Genomic DNA, 15,692 nt, shown 5'->3' with positions numbered 1-15,692 from the left:
ATATGTTTATGTAAGTCCTGGTATTCATACCCCAATTTTATCATTTTCTTTCCTTTACCAACAGTGATACACCAGCATCTGATGAGGTTGACAGTGAATTTGACGATGATCCCTTCCTTTCGGATGATGACACAGCAGTAGGGGCTTCAAGTGTACGTCTTTACCATCCCAAACCCAGAATTCCAGTGCAGCGGCGAGCTACTATTCCAGGGGCTACAAACCGACCTACTTACAGTGTAGATGAAGTAAATATCCTTGATTTTAAATTTGATTGACATTTTTTATAGAACAATGATTTTGAAAATTGAAAATACTGGAAATCCCCCATATACAAAAGGGATACATAACTATAAAAACTTTTGTATTGAAGCAAAACTGGTGCTGCAGTCACTGAAGCAATAAACTTGGTTCTATACAGTATTTTCATAATGTTCTCATCATTTTTTTCATACCATTGAAGCATATGCCTTTTATAGAATTTGAAACATATTGTATGTGAGTTTCAAGGGTGAGAAGCTGGAGGAAGTGGAGAGCATTTGGGGTCACATGTAGCAGCGGGTGAAGGAAGTAAATCTCTGGGAAGAATGAAAAGTGTCATGGAAAATAGATATTTGGAGATGAATGAAAAAGAAAGGTGCTGTATAGAGTGGGAAGTTTGAATTAGGATGCAGAAAAGAAGAGCCTACAGATGTTTGAGAAGAATTTTTTTAAGAAGTTAGGTGTGGTTAATACATACATATACCAAGGGATTTTTTCCCCCTTGCATGAATGGAGGCTAGAGGGTGCTTATGTGTGAATAATGTTTTGATGAAGCCTGAAGAGATTCTTTCATCTTCTCTTTTTCTGCATAAGGGGATGGAGAGGGGGAGGTCTCCTATTAAGTGAAGTGGCCAAGCTGTGGATGTACTCTGTCTTGCTGCATTGTGTCTCACCCAGGGCAGTTGGCAGATGCAGGGATGACCCATCATCCATGAGGAGCTGAGATGGGAGAGGGTGGAAAGGGTGGTGGAGGGGGAGTGAAATGGGTGGGAATAGGCACAAGCCTCTGACTTAGCTATCTCCCCTTATAAGGGGGGAGAAGCTCTTGGTGTATATATAGATAGACAGACAGACAAGGGAGGTAGCCAAAGTCAAAAAGCACAATTCCACTCCCACCCATTTTTGCTCCTCCTGGATGACAGGTCATCCCTGCATCTCACCCACTGCTCTGGGTCATAAGCAATGCAGTAAGACACAGTCCATCCACAGCGACTCCCCTCTCTGTCCCCTCACGCAGAAAAAGAGAAGACAGGGAGAAATCCCTTCGAACTGTGTCAAAATATCTCTAATAGGGATTGATAATGAGAAATGTAGAGATGAGGCAGTGCAACTGTGGAAAGAACTGGCAGACAGGGTTGTTGTTGTTGTTATCGTTCCCTAGACTGTCTGTCCAAGCAGTCCCGTCTCCCCAAGGAATGCCATAGCCGAAACTGGGTTTTCCCACAAATCCTTTATAGAGTGTATGTTGTGTTGTTTGCGTGCATGATTGTGTATAATGCAGTCTTCCATTATGTGTTGTATGGTATGGGGTGAAGTGTTACATCCTGGGCAGCTGTTCACAATGCGGTCATCCAGCCTCTTCTGGTAGCTTAGAAGTGCTGGGTGGTGACCGCACTGCAGTCTGGCCAAGTGGACTCTGTCCTTTCGTGGGAGAGAGGATTCAGAAGGGTGGATATCAGGGGTCTGGCATGCAGCAGTGTGTTGTCTTTCAGTGTGTTAATGGAGCGGTGAGTGATATGATTATGAATATGTTTCCGGAGGCTGGTATTTGGTGGTTGTGGAGGAAGAGAAGAGAGTATCTGTGTGTGATAAAGGTCTTTGGGTGTTGTTTTAATGTTTCTTGGTGTGTGTGGGTGTTCTGCTATGTAGTGTAGCGGGTGTGATGTGTTTGTGGTGGCTGCGGCAAGTGTTTGTGTGCCTCTCATGTCGAGGTGGTCCTTGACTTTGAGGACTTTTGTTTCATGGTGTAAATGGTCTGTAGGTGTTGTATTTGTGCAGCCTGTAATTGTTTTTAGGGCTTTGTTTTGTATGATTTGAAGGGTGTTGTGGTGTGTCTCACTGAGATTAGGAGCCCATGCAGGACTCGCATAATTCAACACTGAGCGTATGCATTGTTTGTATATTGTTATATTGGTTTCTTTGTTTTGTCCAAATGTTGTTCCAGTGATTGACTTAAGTGCGTTAAGTCTGGGTGTGCATTTGTTTTTTATGTTTGTGATGTGTTGTTTGAAAGACATGGATGTATCGTATGTTACACCAAGAATTTTCGGTGTGTTTGTGTGTGGTATTAGAGTGTTGTTGATGTAGAGATGAGGTATGTATTTGTGTTCTTTTGTCCAGTTTGTGAGAAGTGTTGCTGTAGATTTGGTTGGAGCTATTTTGAGTCTGTTTGTGATGAACCATGTGTTGAGTGTGTCAAGGTATGGCTGGATTATTTCTGCAGCTTTGTCTGTGTTACGATGTGTGCATGTGATTGTTATGTCGTCTGCGTAGGAAGAGATTTGTATTTCTGAGGTGTCTGGCGTGGGTAAGTCATGCATGTATAGATTAAATAGTGTGGGGGATAGAACTGAGCCCTGTGGTACTCCGTTCTTAATGTTTCTGATGTGCGATGATTGGCCATTATATGACACGTAAGCATTCCTACCTGCCAGATAATTGGCCAGCCATCTTTTGGTGTTATTGTGCATGTCTGTGTTATATATTTTATTTGTTAGGTTGTGGCGGGGGATAGCATCAAAAGCTTTACTAATGTCTAATGTTATAAGAAGTGTTCTTTGGTGGGGCCTATCTGAATTGATGCCATCTAAAATTCTTTGTGTGAGGTTTGTCAGAAGAGTGTTTGTGGAGTGTAGTGGCTTAAAACCGTGTTGTGAGTCAGCAAGGGGAATATGTGGTGTGACAAGTTTAAGTATTAGCCGTTCAATGACTTTAGAGGGGGTGCAGAGAAGTGTGATTGGGCGGTGCGATGTTGGGATTGTTGGGTCTTTGTTCGGTTTTGGAATGGTGATTATTTTACCATGCTTCCAGATGTCGGGTATAGTGTTGTGTGAATAGCTGTAGTTTGCAATGTTTGTGAGTGCGTGTATACCTTGTGGTCCAATGTGTTTTAGGTGGATGTTGCTTATGTTATCAGGGCCACAGGCAGATGAGTGCTTGAGACTATGTATTATGAGTTTTGTCTGACTGTCTATGAAGGGTATATAGTCTGAGTCTGTGGGAAAGTCTTTCTTACGTCGAATGGTGCGTCGGTCGTCAGGGTGAGAAGTGAGATGGCTTGTCTGTGCAAAAGGACGTATGAGTGCGTTTGCTTGTTGTCTGTTTGAGGGTAGATTATCTGTTGTTGTGATTATTGCTGCGTGAGAGCGTGTAGTGTTACTGTTGGATAGTGTAATGCTGTTGAGTGTTTTGTACAATTTGCTGGTGTTTGTTTTGTGATCAAGTGTATTGATAAAGTTTTGCCTATTTTGTGTTTTTTGTTCATGTATTTTATTGGCAATCACAGTGTTTAGTGTTTGTATTTGGTCTGCTATGTTTTGAGGGATAGGTGTGGGGGTACCGTGTTTAAGTGTGTCACATTGTCTGATGAGGCTTTGGATTTCTGGTGTGAAGTTGGGGTTGTGTGATTTTCTGTTGCCTCTAGGGATGTATCTCTTGTCTGCATTTTGTATGATTGTATTAAAAGTGTGCACAGCATTGTTTATGTTTGTGATTGGTGTACTGTTAAGTGTTTCAAAATGTTGTTCTGTCTCTTCAATAAAAGATTCCCAGTTAGCTCTCTTGTAATTGGGTTAAGTGTGTCTGTGGCCAACTGGGGTGCATCTTGTTTTGGTGGTGATGATGATTGGAAGTTGGTCAGAGCCAAAGGTTCCGACCACTCTCCATGATGTTGTTGGGGTTAGGCAGGGGGAGCAGAAAAAGAGAAGACAGGGAGAAATCCCTTCGAACTGTGTCAAAATATCTCTAATAGGGATTGATAATGAGAAATGTAGAGATGAGGCAGTGCAACTGTGGAAAGAACTGGCAGACAGGGTTGATCAAGAATGCCAAGATAGATGGATTGGGCATATGAAAAGAATGAAGATTAGTAATTATATATGTATATTAGAAAGCAGAAGTGGATGGAGTGAACTTAAGGGGTAGTGCAAGAATGAGGTGGGTGGATGGTGTGAAAGGGGTGGGTATTGTATACAAGGGGAATGTTCAAGCAAGGAAATGAGAGTGCAAAAGATAGTAGAGATTGGAGAGTAGTTGTAAATGGATGAGGAAATGACATGGTTTAGAGATATTTTTCTTGACTGCTCCATAAAATTTTCAAGTGGAAGAGGTTGGGGTGATTGCCTTAAAATTAATTGATAAGGTTAAATCATTATTTCCACTGCTGTCAGGCCCTGGTGTAGCTGCATTGGATTTGATTCGAGCAGTATGGCAGGGGACAGGAATGACCCTTGATCCATGAGGTGCCAAGATGGGAGGGACACTTAACGAGTTTTTGGATAGATGTGGGTGGGTGGGTGTATGCTTTGACTTGGCCACTTATAAAGGGTAAAAGGCCCATCAGTAAGTGTATGTATGAATGTTCTAGTGAGATCTTGCCTTCAAAAAGAATCATAGAAAACTTGTGTTTGCCTTGAGGGATATAGCAGAGATGTGCGCCATGTAGGAAAAGAGCTAATAAAGTAGTGCACAAGGAGGAGGAGGAGAGTTTGAATAAGAAACACTGTTGATAGTAAAGATTTCTCAATACCAAAATTGGCCTTGGCTGAATTAGTTCATTGTATTAAGCTTGTACTGTATGTTAAAAAACCTAGCTACTAGGATTCTGGTTGAAATTTACTTCCCAAACCCTCTTTCACCTTGATGCTTTGCAAAAGAGACTTAGAGAGAGATTCCTAGTCCCCTCACACTACCCCATTTCATGACTTTGTGTGATGCAAACATGTATCTAATAAGGTAATTGTGTGTTTCCAGTTGCTGATTGGTCTACGTGGAGTGCGATATGGTCCCAACCCATCTTGTGAAAAGAGGCTTAATGCCTCAATGGATTCTTCAGATGATGTTCATATTCGGTCTGGATCAGGATCTGAGCAGAGGGGATTGAGACCATATACTTGTATTGGTACAGAGAAAAAACAGAATGGGGGACCAGCCTTATCAGAGAAATTAGCTCAAATGAAGGAATCAGTTGCTGAGGAGAGTGAGAGAGAGGAAGGTGCTGAGAAGGAAGATAAAAAGGTTGTTAATGTGATTCCTCTGCCTCCAAGGCAACCTGCTAGCCACCTTGGCCCTCCGACTATACCACTGTCAAGAAGACCAATAGACTCAAAGGGTTTGGCCAGTGAAACAACTTCCCTAAACTCAGGTTATATCTCCAAGGGAGCTCAGCCTTCATCGCCAAGTTATGTTGACATCTCTCCAACATCAAAAGTGCCTGACTCACCCCTGGAGGGGCGTTCACTCTGGAAGTTCTCAGAGGATCGGCCCAAGCTGGACAAGAGTCACAGCACCCCAGCCTATGACATGGAAGGGGAGGAGACTGTTTCTCAGCTCAATATCAGCAGAACCTCATCAAATGCCAGTAGTAACCTTTCACCTTCACCAAGAGCTGCTGGGAAAACAGAAACAAGGACAGGTTGTGGTGAGTTAATATTATTAATAATTGTAGATTGCAATTGAAGAGTTGTTGAGCTTGTAATTTGTTATCATTAATTAACATGTTATAGTTGCCTTACACTAACTTGGCAAGAATTTGTTTGTTAAAGACTGATGGAATAACTTAAATAGTTTTTAGGTGAAATGGGCACATAAAGATGGAGAGACAAATAATGACTGGCATCTCCCTTATAAGGGGAAGGAGGCCCTTGGATAAAATAGAGAAAGTGAAGCATTAAATATTCAGCGAAATCCAAGATACATACATTGACTACTCATGAGTAATAAAGGAGTATATGTTTGCCAGATTAGCAAAAGGCAGCAAATAGATTTTTTTCCACTCATTTATTAGGGTACTGAAAAATAGTTTCAGGTTAATTCATTATAATATTCACATTTTTTTTTTCTCTTGTATTAAATGCTAAGAAATTGAAAAGTTCATTCTTGAACTAATATACTTCCTGTATTAAATGCTAAGAAATTGAAAAGTTCATTCTTGAACTAATATACTTCCTTTATATCTGTACAGATGTGGGAGGGAAAGTTGGTGGTGGTGATGGAATCAGTAGTGGTAGTACTAATATTAGTGGTGATGGTAAATCTGGCACTCCAAGTGGTAAACCAGCTACACAGACAAATCACAATAACTTGGCAACAGAGAAGGAAGGAAATGCTTCAGTTCACATACAAGCAGTACCAACAAAACTTGCAGACTGTAGAGAACAGCACACAATAACTTTGTCCTCAGTTGATGGGAGTGAACAGTGCTTGGTTGGTTCAGATTCTTGGCAACTGAACAAATCACATTTGACTCAGACCTCACCACAGGAATCACCCACATCACACAAATGTGAGTCACTCCCTGCTTCTCAGACCACATCTTCATCACATGCATCTCAGAAGTCATGCTCTTTGCACATGCCCCACAAGCCATTTGAGGCTGGTCCAGGAGAGGGAAGTAGCAGTGGAGGAGGAAAGAGTGGATTGACTGGGATGGAAGATGAGAATGGCACTTCAGGAAATAACTGTGCCACTTCCTCTTCCTCCACCACCAATACCACCACCACCACATCTGCCACCTTCTCCTCCTCCACTTCTTCCCCCTCATCCTCCTCTTCCTCCTCCACCTCCACCTCTCAAACTGCTGGAGTGGTTCTACGGGAAGGCAGAAGTAGTTCCCCTTCTGTATGGCGATGTGGAATATTAGTAGACCAGGGTGAGACTTACATGTTTTTGTATATTGGTATATATTGAAGCTGACACAAGACTAGCTTTATTTTCAGTACTTTCTCTTAGTTATTTTAATTTCATTAAACCTTGTTTTCTGTTTAACATCTCTTGTAGATAAATACTTGTCATTTAATTTTTGTAAAATAGAAAGCTTATATGTACTGTAAGATTAATATAATTGAATTATGGTATATGGGTATGTCATGGTTTACTTTTTATTTATGTGTTTGTTTATATATTTATTAAAAAAAAATCAGAGTGCATGATAGTTGTGGAAGTAATCTACTTTTCTTTTTGTATATGTGTCTTGTATCAAAATATAATCATGTTAGTTTAAAATTGATCTTCCAGGTTTCAGATGCATGGTAACCAAGTTGTTAACACTTGCTCCAATTTTCTTTATAGAGAACTTCAAACATTTGAATGGAATTTGTTGTTTTATGAGCTTAATTTGTTTGGGTAAACAGACCTGCATCCCTCAGGAAAACTTTGGCATTCCTGCATGTCACAAGTGTTGTTTAAGTTGTATGGGTGAAGATGTTGATGGGTTTTAAGGGTAGGTGACAGATGATTCTCTCATGACCATCTAATAGGGCCACCTAATGCAGCCAGTTGTCATTGGAACTTCAGCTATAATCTATAGTTTATTGATACAGATTTATTGAAAAAAGTTGTTTCCCACTACCTATATTATTGTGGCATTAATGATTAATTGTTTCCATAAGTTGAGATGAGGTGTCTGAGAAGTATGATAGGGAATACTAGGCTGGATAGAGTGAGAAATGAGGAGGTGAGGAGAACAGGGCTGGAAAGTGAGTTGGGAGATAGGGTGGATGAAAGAGTATTGGGATAGTTTGGACACATGGAGAGAATGAGTGAAGAAAGATTAGTAAAAGGTGTGGAAGGCAGATGTGGAAGAAGTGAACATGAGGGGGTGACCTAGGATGAGGTGGATGGATAGAGTAAAAGGGGCTTTGAGTAAGACGGGAATGTCTGTTGAAGAAGGAAAGGAGAGGACAGAAGACAGGGGTGAATGGAGAATGGTTGTATATGGATGATGTTGTGATGCATGAGGTGGAGTGGGTGGTGGATGGGGGTGAGGGAGTAAGTAGGAGAAATAATTTGACACAGCCTAAAGGGATTTCTTCCCATCTTCACCTTTTCTGCATGAGGGGATGGAGTGTGTCTTGCTGTGGATGTGTGGTGTCTTGTGACACTGCTTCTGACCCAGGGCAGTGGGCGAGATGCAGGGATGACCCATCATCCAGGAGGTGCCAAGATAAGAGGGAAGGGAGAGTGTGGAGGGAAGTGGAGTGTGATGAGGATGGAATGGGTGGGAGTTGTTTCTATGCCTTTGTTTTTTGGCTACCTCCCTTATAAGGGGGAAAAAAGCTTTTGATATATGTATGTATATGTTTCACTGGAAACCTGCAACTTGACAGTAGCTGGCAGTAGTCCTTGGACTCCCCCATAGATTTTAGAGAAATAAACTTAGGATTGGTACCTTGTGGTCCATTAGTTTCTATATTGTTGGCTTATGATAGTAAGAGAGGAGCAGTTGCCAGTTGTCAGCTCTCCTAATGGGTGAAAGGAACAGTTAAAGTTGATAGATAGCCTGAGCACAGTCCAGAAACAGAGTATTAGCCCCTTGGGTACCTTCAGGTGGAGGTGAAGATGTTGAATTTTGAAGATTGGCAGTGGGAGATGACTGACACTTATTCTGCAGGTACGCCTTTGGTCTCACTAAATTGTGATGTGTGGATATGTCTTGGTTTATTCATGCAGACATACATATATATACCTAAAGGCTTTTTTCTCCCTATAAGGAGGGTGGCCCAGCAAAGGTACATTCATCCTTCACCCATCCCATACCCATATATTGTCCCTTTTATCTTAACTCCATGTGAATGAAAGGGCATCACTGTCCCCTATCAACTGCTCAGGTAGAATCAGTGCAGTAAAGCACAGCACCTCCATAGCAGGACCCAACAGCTGAAGGTGGTTTACCCCTGTTGCATCATTACATGGATACCCTCCCACATCATCCACTTGAGATATGTTTGAGAAATACTAAAGAATAGTGGGGGCTGACAAAATGGTCAGTCTTAATACTGTCCAGTACCACTTCTGTGCATAAAAATTTCCTTTTTCACTGAACCCTTTGGTAGGGGGGAAATAATACTGCCACCAATGTTCCCACTTGAGTCGCAAAAGGTGAAAAAATAATGTGACAGGGATAGGACTAAATATTGTACTCTCTGTAGCCCCAAAGGGCAGATTCTTAACCACTTCAGTACAAAGATACCTATGTAGGTGTCATGAGGCACGAGTTGTATTTACCTAGTTGTAACATACGGGAAGGGAGCTATGCTTGTGGTGACCCATCTTTGTATCTCTATGCATCAAATTTTATCTTAAAATCTTGTATAGTGTTTGTACAAGGATGCTGGCATCAGCGTCTTGATTATATATATATATATGAGAGGGAAGGGCGAGTATGAGTTTGGGAGTGTAATTGGAAGGTATTCAGGAATGAAGAGAGGGAGAGAGAGGGAAGGGGTGGCTATACTAGTAAGTGAAGAGATAGGTAAATGTGTAGTGGAGTAGAAGGAGGTTTCCTCAAGGATAATGTGGATGAAGGTGAAACTGGGAAAGGAGATGTGGGTTTTTGTAAGTGCATATGGGGCTGGTAGTGAGAAGAGTGTAGAAGAAAGGGAGGCTTTTTGGATAGATTTAAATGAGTGCATAGAGGGATTAGGGAGGAAAGTTAATGTAGTAGTATTGGGAGACCTTAATGCTGGGGTAGGAAATGAACCAATTGATGGAGTGGTTGGGAAATGTGGAGTTCCAGGAAAGAATCGTAGTGGAGAGTTAATGGTGGAGATGTGTCTAGAGAGTTGATGATAGCAAGTACAGTGTTTCAGAAGAAAGTCAAGCATAAGTACACATGGGATAGGGTGGTGGATGGAAGGGTGGTAGATAGAGCATTTTAATGGACTATGTAGTGGTAGATAGGAGTATAATAGGAAGAGTTAAGGATGTACATGTGCTTAGGGGAGAGAGTGGGGGAATATCAGATCATTTTTTGGTGGAAGGTAAGTTGAGAGTGGAGGATAGATGGAGAAAGAGGAAAAGGACAAAAGGTAGGGAGGTGCTTAGAGTGAACTCTTTAAATGAAAAGGAAAAGGAGCAGTACAAGAAGAAGCTGAGAGAGGAGAGGGAGGGAGTGAAGGATAGACTAGAGCTAGGAGTGGAGGAGGAATGGGGATGGTTCAAGGAGGGAGTCACAAAATGTGCAAAGATGGTGTGTGAAACAAAAAGGACAGGAGGAAATAGAAGGAAGGGTAGTGAATGGTGGGATGAGGAAACAAAGAAGGTTGTAGAAGAGAAGAAGCAAGCTTTCACAGATTGGTTACAAAATAGGACGAGGGAGTCATATGAGAGGTACAAAGAAAAGAAAAGAGAAGTAAAGCACAAGGTAAAGGAGGCAAAGAGGAGAGCAGATGTGAATGGGGTAAGAGTATGACAGAAAATTTTGAAAGTAATAAAAAGATGTTTTGGAAAGAAATTAAGAGAGGAAGAGGAGGCAAATCAAGTAGAGAAGAAAAGATAAAAGGTGCAGATGGAGAGATGATAATGGAAGAGAAGGCAGTAAGGGGAAGATGGGCAGAGTATTTAAGGGAGTTGCTAAATGTGAAGGAGGATAGGGAGGGAAAGGTAGTTGCAGTGGGAAGTGCCTAGAAATTGACTGTGATAAGTGAGAAAAAATGGAGGAGAAATAAGGAAGAATGAAGTGAAGGCAGCTGTTAAGATGATGAGAGCAGATAAGGCGCCTGGTCTGGATGGATGCCATGCAGTATGTCTAAAAAAAAAGGAGGTACAGTGATGGTGGACTGGCTGGTGAGGTTATTTAATGTTTGCTGGAGAGAGGGTAGAGTGCCGGAGGACTGGAGGAGTGTCTGTATAGTTCCACTTTACAAGGGAAAAGGTGACAAGTGTGAGTGTAGTCGTTTCAGAGGGATTAGCTTGTTAAGTGCAGTTGGGAAGGCTTATGGGAGGATCTTGATTGAGAGGATTAGGAGAGGAACAGAGGGAGTGATTGGCAAGGAGCAGTGTGGATTTAGGACAGGTAGAAGTTGCTTAGATCAGATTTTTGTGGTAAGACAGACATGTGAGAAAGCAATAGGAAAAGGTAAGGATGTTTTTTATGCTTTTATGGATCTGGAAAAGGCTTATGACAGGGTAGACAAGAAGGCACTGTGGGAGGTCTTGCAGATATACAGGATAGGAGGAAAGTTTCTAGGAGCTGTCAAGAGTATTTAGGAGAGTAGTAGAGCATGTGTTAGGATTAGAAATGGAGAGAGTGAGTGGTTCGAGGTAAAGGTGGGACTACCTCAGGGATGTGTTATGTTGCCCTGGCTGTTGAACTTACACATGGATGGGGTGGTGCGAGAGGTAAATGCAAGGGTGGTGGGTCAGGGATTGGAGATGTTTAAAGAAAATGGAGAAAAGTGGGAGATGAGCCAGCTGTTGTTTGCAGATGACACTGCGCTTGTAGCAGGATCAGAGGAGGGATTGAGGAAGTTGTTGACAGAGTTTGGGAGAGTGTGTGAAAGAAGAAAGTTGAAGATAAATGTGGGTAAAAGTAAGGTGATGAGATGTACAAGGGGTGAAAGTGGCAGCAGACTGGAAGTGAGCATTAACCCCTTCCATACGGTGCCGCACACGTAGGCGTCATGGACTTAGATCTCGGTGGCAGCAGCCAATGCCAGCCGTACGACGTGTCGTAATAATACTCGCATCATAAAATATAGTCACCGCTTATATCGATCGTTCTCTCTTCACCCGTGAATTTTGATAACCATAGAAAATGCGATTACAAAAGAATTAGAAAGAATGTCAATATGGAGGGGCGACTACAATAAATATAATCAAGACGCCGATATGGCAGCCTCGCGAATACACTCGCTCCCCATGACGCCTACGTGTGCGGCACCGTATGGAAGGGGTTAAGGGAGAGCAACTGGAGGAAGTAGATAGTTTTAGATACTTGGGTGCAAATGTGGCAGGAAAGGGTGGAGTGGAGGTGGAGGTAGAATGTAGATTAAGAGAAGCGAGTAAATGCCTTGATGGATTGAAGAGTGTAATGGGGAATTGACATTTGGGAATGGATGTTGGGAGGAGATTGTGTGAAGGATTGATTGTGCCAACAGCACTGTATGGGGCAGAAGCATGGAACATAAGAGAGGAGGAGTGAAGGAGTTTGAATGTGTTTGGGATGAGGTGTCTGAGAGGTATGATAGGGGTTACTAGGCTGGATAGAGTGAGAAATGAAGTGAGGTGGATGAAAGAGTATTGGGATGGTTTGGACACATGGAAAGAATGAGTGAAGAAAGACTAGTAAAAGAGGTATGGAAGGCAGATATGGAGGGAGTGAACATGAGGGGGCGACCTAGGATGAGATGAGATGGATGGGGTGAAAGGGGCTCTGGGGAAGAGGGGAATGCCTGTTGAAGAAGGATGGGAAAGTGCTATGGATAATACATCAAAACACATTTGGCCAATCATATTGCAGTAAGGGGTCACCGGTGTCATGTGATGTATTTAGTCCTCCGATAAGGGCTTTCAGAAGGGCTTTTAGAAATGCCTTACCTTAGCACAATTTAATTATGTTGTGATTTTTGCTTCTCTTGGGTAGGGGCCACCCACACTATGCTAGTGCGTCCAAAGCAGTGAGAATCAGTTTTTCACATATGTATGTGTGTGTGTATGAACACTGGCCTAAGTGAAAAGTGTATGAAAGATGTGTAAATTTTTCATACTTGGATTTTATGATTTACTTATTATTCATGTTATTTTATGTATGTATGTGTATACATACACCAACGGCTTTTTCTCCCTTACAAGGGAGGCAGCCAAAGTCAAAAGGCATAAATCCACTCCCACCCATTTCATCCCCACCTACTCCATTCCCATTCACCACCCCTACCTCCCTCTTTTCTTGGCTCCTCCTGGATGACGGGTCATCCCTGCATCTTGTGCCTGCCCTGGGTCAGAAGCAATGCAGCAAAACACAGGACATCCACAGCAAGGCCGCTTCATTTTATCAGCAAACCCACCCTGTCTCCATCCTCTCATGCAGAAAAAGAGAAGGCTGTGTCAAAATATCATTCATGCATACTCCCCCACCATCCCCAACCCATTCCCTTCCATGCATCACAGCATCATCCATACACAACCATTCTCCACTCAACCCTATCTTCTGTCTTCTCCCTTCCTTCCTAAACAAATATTCCCCTATTTCCCAATGCCCCTTTTACCTCATCCATCCATCTGATCCTTGGTCGTACCCTCATGTTTACTCCCTCCACCTCTGCCTTCCATACCTCTTTTGCTAATCTTCCTTCACTCATTCTTTCTATGTGTCCAAACCATCACAGTACTCTCTCATCACCCCTATCTCCCAACTCCCTTTTCACCCCCACTCTCCTCCTACTCCCTTTTCACCCCCCATTCTCCTCCTCACCTTATTTCTCATTTAATCCAGCCAAGTAACTCCTACCATACTTCTCAGGCATTTCATCTCAAAGACATTTAAACTCTTCCTCTCTTATGAAAGGTGTGCTAATTTTTAGTACATGGATTTTATGATTTACTTATTTTATGTATATATGTGTATGTGTATTAGTACATGGATTTTATGATTTACTTATGTTATTTTATATATATTTTATATATATATGTTATTTTATATATATATATATATATATATATATATATACATATACACATATATATGTATATATATATATATTATATTTTATAGGTAATCGGCGTATTTCATGTCGTGATCTTGGGCAAGGAGACCACCAAGGATGGCTATACCGCCGTCGGGATAGCAAGGCCTTTCTACTCTCTCATCATTGGGAGAGACGTTGGTTTGTTTTAAAGGTTGGGCTGATTTTCATTTCCCCAGGTTAATAGACATAGGAATGTTGCATATGCCTATACCTGTAGATATTTTGTAGGACATTCAATAAGGTTGTTTATGTAGTGGTACATTTCAAGTGGTTACTTCCCATATAAGGGGGAAGCCTTTTGGTATGTAGATACATAGACATTTCAAGTAAAAACCTTTGTGCTTTTATAACCTTGTTGTTTTTGTTTTTGCATTTATTTCCATTTCCCAAGTTATGTCTGCTAGTGACCTCTTCAACCTACTTTTTCAGAAAAATATCTTGTATGGCTATCGAGATAAAGATGCCATTAAGGCTGACTCCCTGGTGTATTTACCAGGTTTTCATGTGTATCCAGCAGCAGCAGATGTAAAATCCAAGAAATTTGCATTTAAGATTTACCATTCAAGTAAGTTTACATTGTACTGATAGCTTGGTTGGGAAATGTGGATATATAGTGAAGGATAAAAGTCTTTTAACCTTACTTCAATTTAATTGTTCAGAAGTAGAAGAACAATTGTTGAAATCAGTTTCACTGGAAACCCAGCTGACAACAGTCCATAGGCCATCCCATAGATCTCTCTGGGAGGAAACATTGAACTGTTGTCTATGTTGTATTAGTGCATGACTGTTTCTTTGTCACCAACTTATAGTATTAAAAACCAAAGGAAATGCAGTTGAAGTTGATAGAGACCTTAGTGTCAGTCTAGACTTGAATGTCAGTAAATATATATATGCTTTTCTTATATGATAAATGACTTTGCTCTTTTTTACAAATAGGAAGGCAGAGAGAAAGAGACTGAATGGTTTTGAGATTAGAGGTATTATTAAAATGGATAGAAAGAAATGTGGAGATGAGGTAGAGAATGGGGTTGGGAAGGGAGCTGTTGGATAAGGTAGAATTTATTGCTGAGATTTTAAGAATATAGTTAAAAATATGTTCAATGTACAACATTAATGAAGGTGATTGAAATTATGAGAGTTCTGTGGTTTTGAAAGGCTGTTTTTCATTAGGTGCAGGTGGTGCTACCTTTTACTTTGCGTGCAGTACCAGTGAAGAAATGAGTCGATGGATGAGCCAGATGGGACTGTCAGCAATTTCGGTTCAGACACAGTTACAGTCCTCCACAGGTAATGAAAATACTCTTGTGTGCGTTATGCAGTCTTGCAAATACTTCAGCACTCCACACTAGATGAGGGTGTCACACACCCTACTCAGGCATATTTTAAAGCCCCATAACAAATTTGAATTTAGTGAGAGGAACATTATCCTTATCACAAATATAATCGTATGGAATCGTAGGAGAGGTACAAAGTAAAGAGAAAGGAAGTTAAGCATAAGATAAAGGAAACAAAGAGGAGAGCTGATGTGAAATGGGGAAAGAGTATGACAGAAAATTTTGAAAGTAATAAAAAGATGTTTTGGAAGGAAATTTAAAGAGGAAGAGGAGGCGAATCAAGTAGAGAAGAAAAGGTAAAAGGTGCAGATGGAGAGATGATAATGGAAAAGAAGGCAGTGAGAGGAAGGTGGGCAGAGTATTTTAGGGAGTAGCTAAATGTGAAGGAGGATAGGGAGGGAAAGGTAGTTGCAGTGGGAAGCGCTAAGAAAATGAGAGTGATGAGTGAGGTAAATGGAGGAGAAATAAGGAAGGATAAAGTGAAAGCAGCTGTTAAGATGATGAGAGAAGGTAAGGCACCTGGTGTGGATGGATGCCATGCAGAATGTCTAAAAAAAGGAGGTACAGTTATGGTGGACTGGCTGGTGAGGTTATTTAATGTTTGTTGGAGAGAGGGTAGAGTGTCAGAGGACTGGAG

General features: G+C 41.5%; 1 protein-coding gene across 6 annotated transcripts in view; it reads left to right on the top strand.

Moving 5' to 3' along the window:
* cnk (connector enhancer of ksr) overlaps positions 1-15,692 on the top strand; it is a 98,865-nt gene that overhangs the window by 34,268 nt on the left and 48,905 nt on the right. For 5 of the 6 annotated variants that reach the window (XM_076204388.1, XM_076204387.1, XM_076204386.1 and 2 more), the window contains exons 9-14: positions 65-245; positions 5,011-5,677; positions 6,221-6,907; positions 13,748-13,872; positions 14,151-14,286; positions 14,892-15,008. In XM_076204388.1, coding sequence (XP_076060503.1) covers positions 65-245; positions 5,011-5,677; positions 6,221-6,907; positions 13,748-13,872; positions 14,151-14,286; positions 14,892-15,008 — 1,913 coding nt within the window. The remainder of the gene's footprint in view (positions 1-64; positions 246-5,010; positions 5,678-6,220; positions 6,908-13,747; positions 13,873-14,150; positions 14,287-14,891; positions 15,009-15,692) is intronic. The other variant, XM_076204389.1, reaches the window with a different exon arrangement.

Source organism: Oratosquilla oratoria, chromosome 21, assembly GCF_046742065.1.
Source record: "Oratosquilla oratoria isolate Oo_2021 chromosome 21, ASM4674206v1, whole genome shotgun sequence".
NCBI classification, from domain to species: domain Eukaryota; kingdom Metazoa; phylum Arthropoda; class Malacostraca; order Stomatopoda; family Squillidae; genus Oratosquilla; species Oratosquilla oratoria.
The sequence above is the reverse complement of the archived record's forward strand: the minus strand, read 5'-3'. Positions and strand labels throughout refer to the sequence as shown.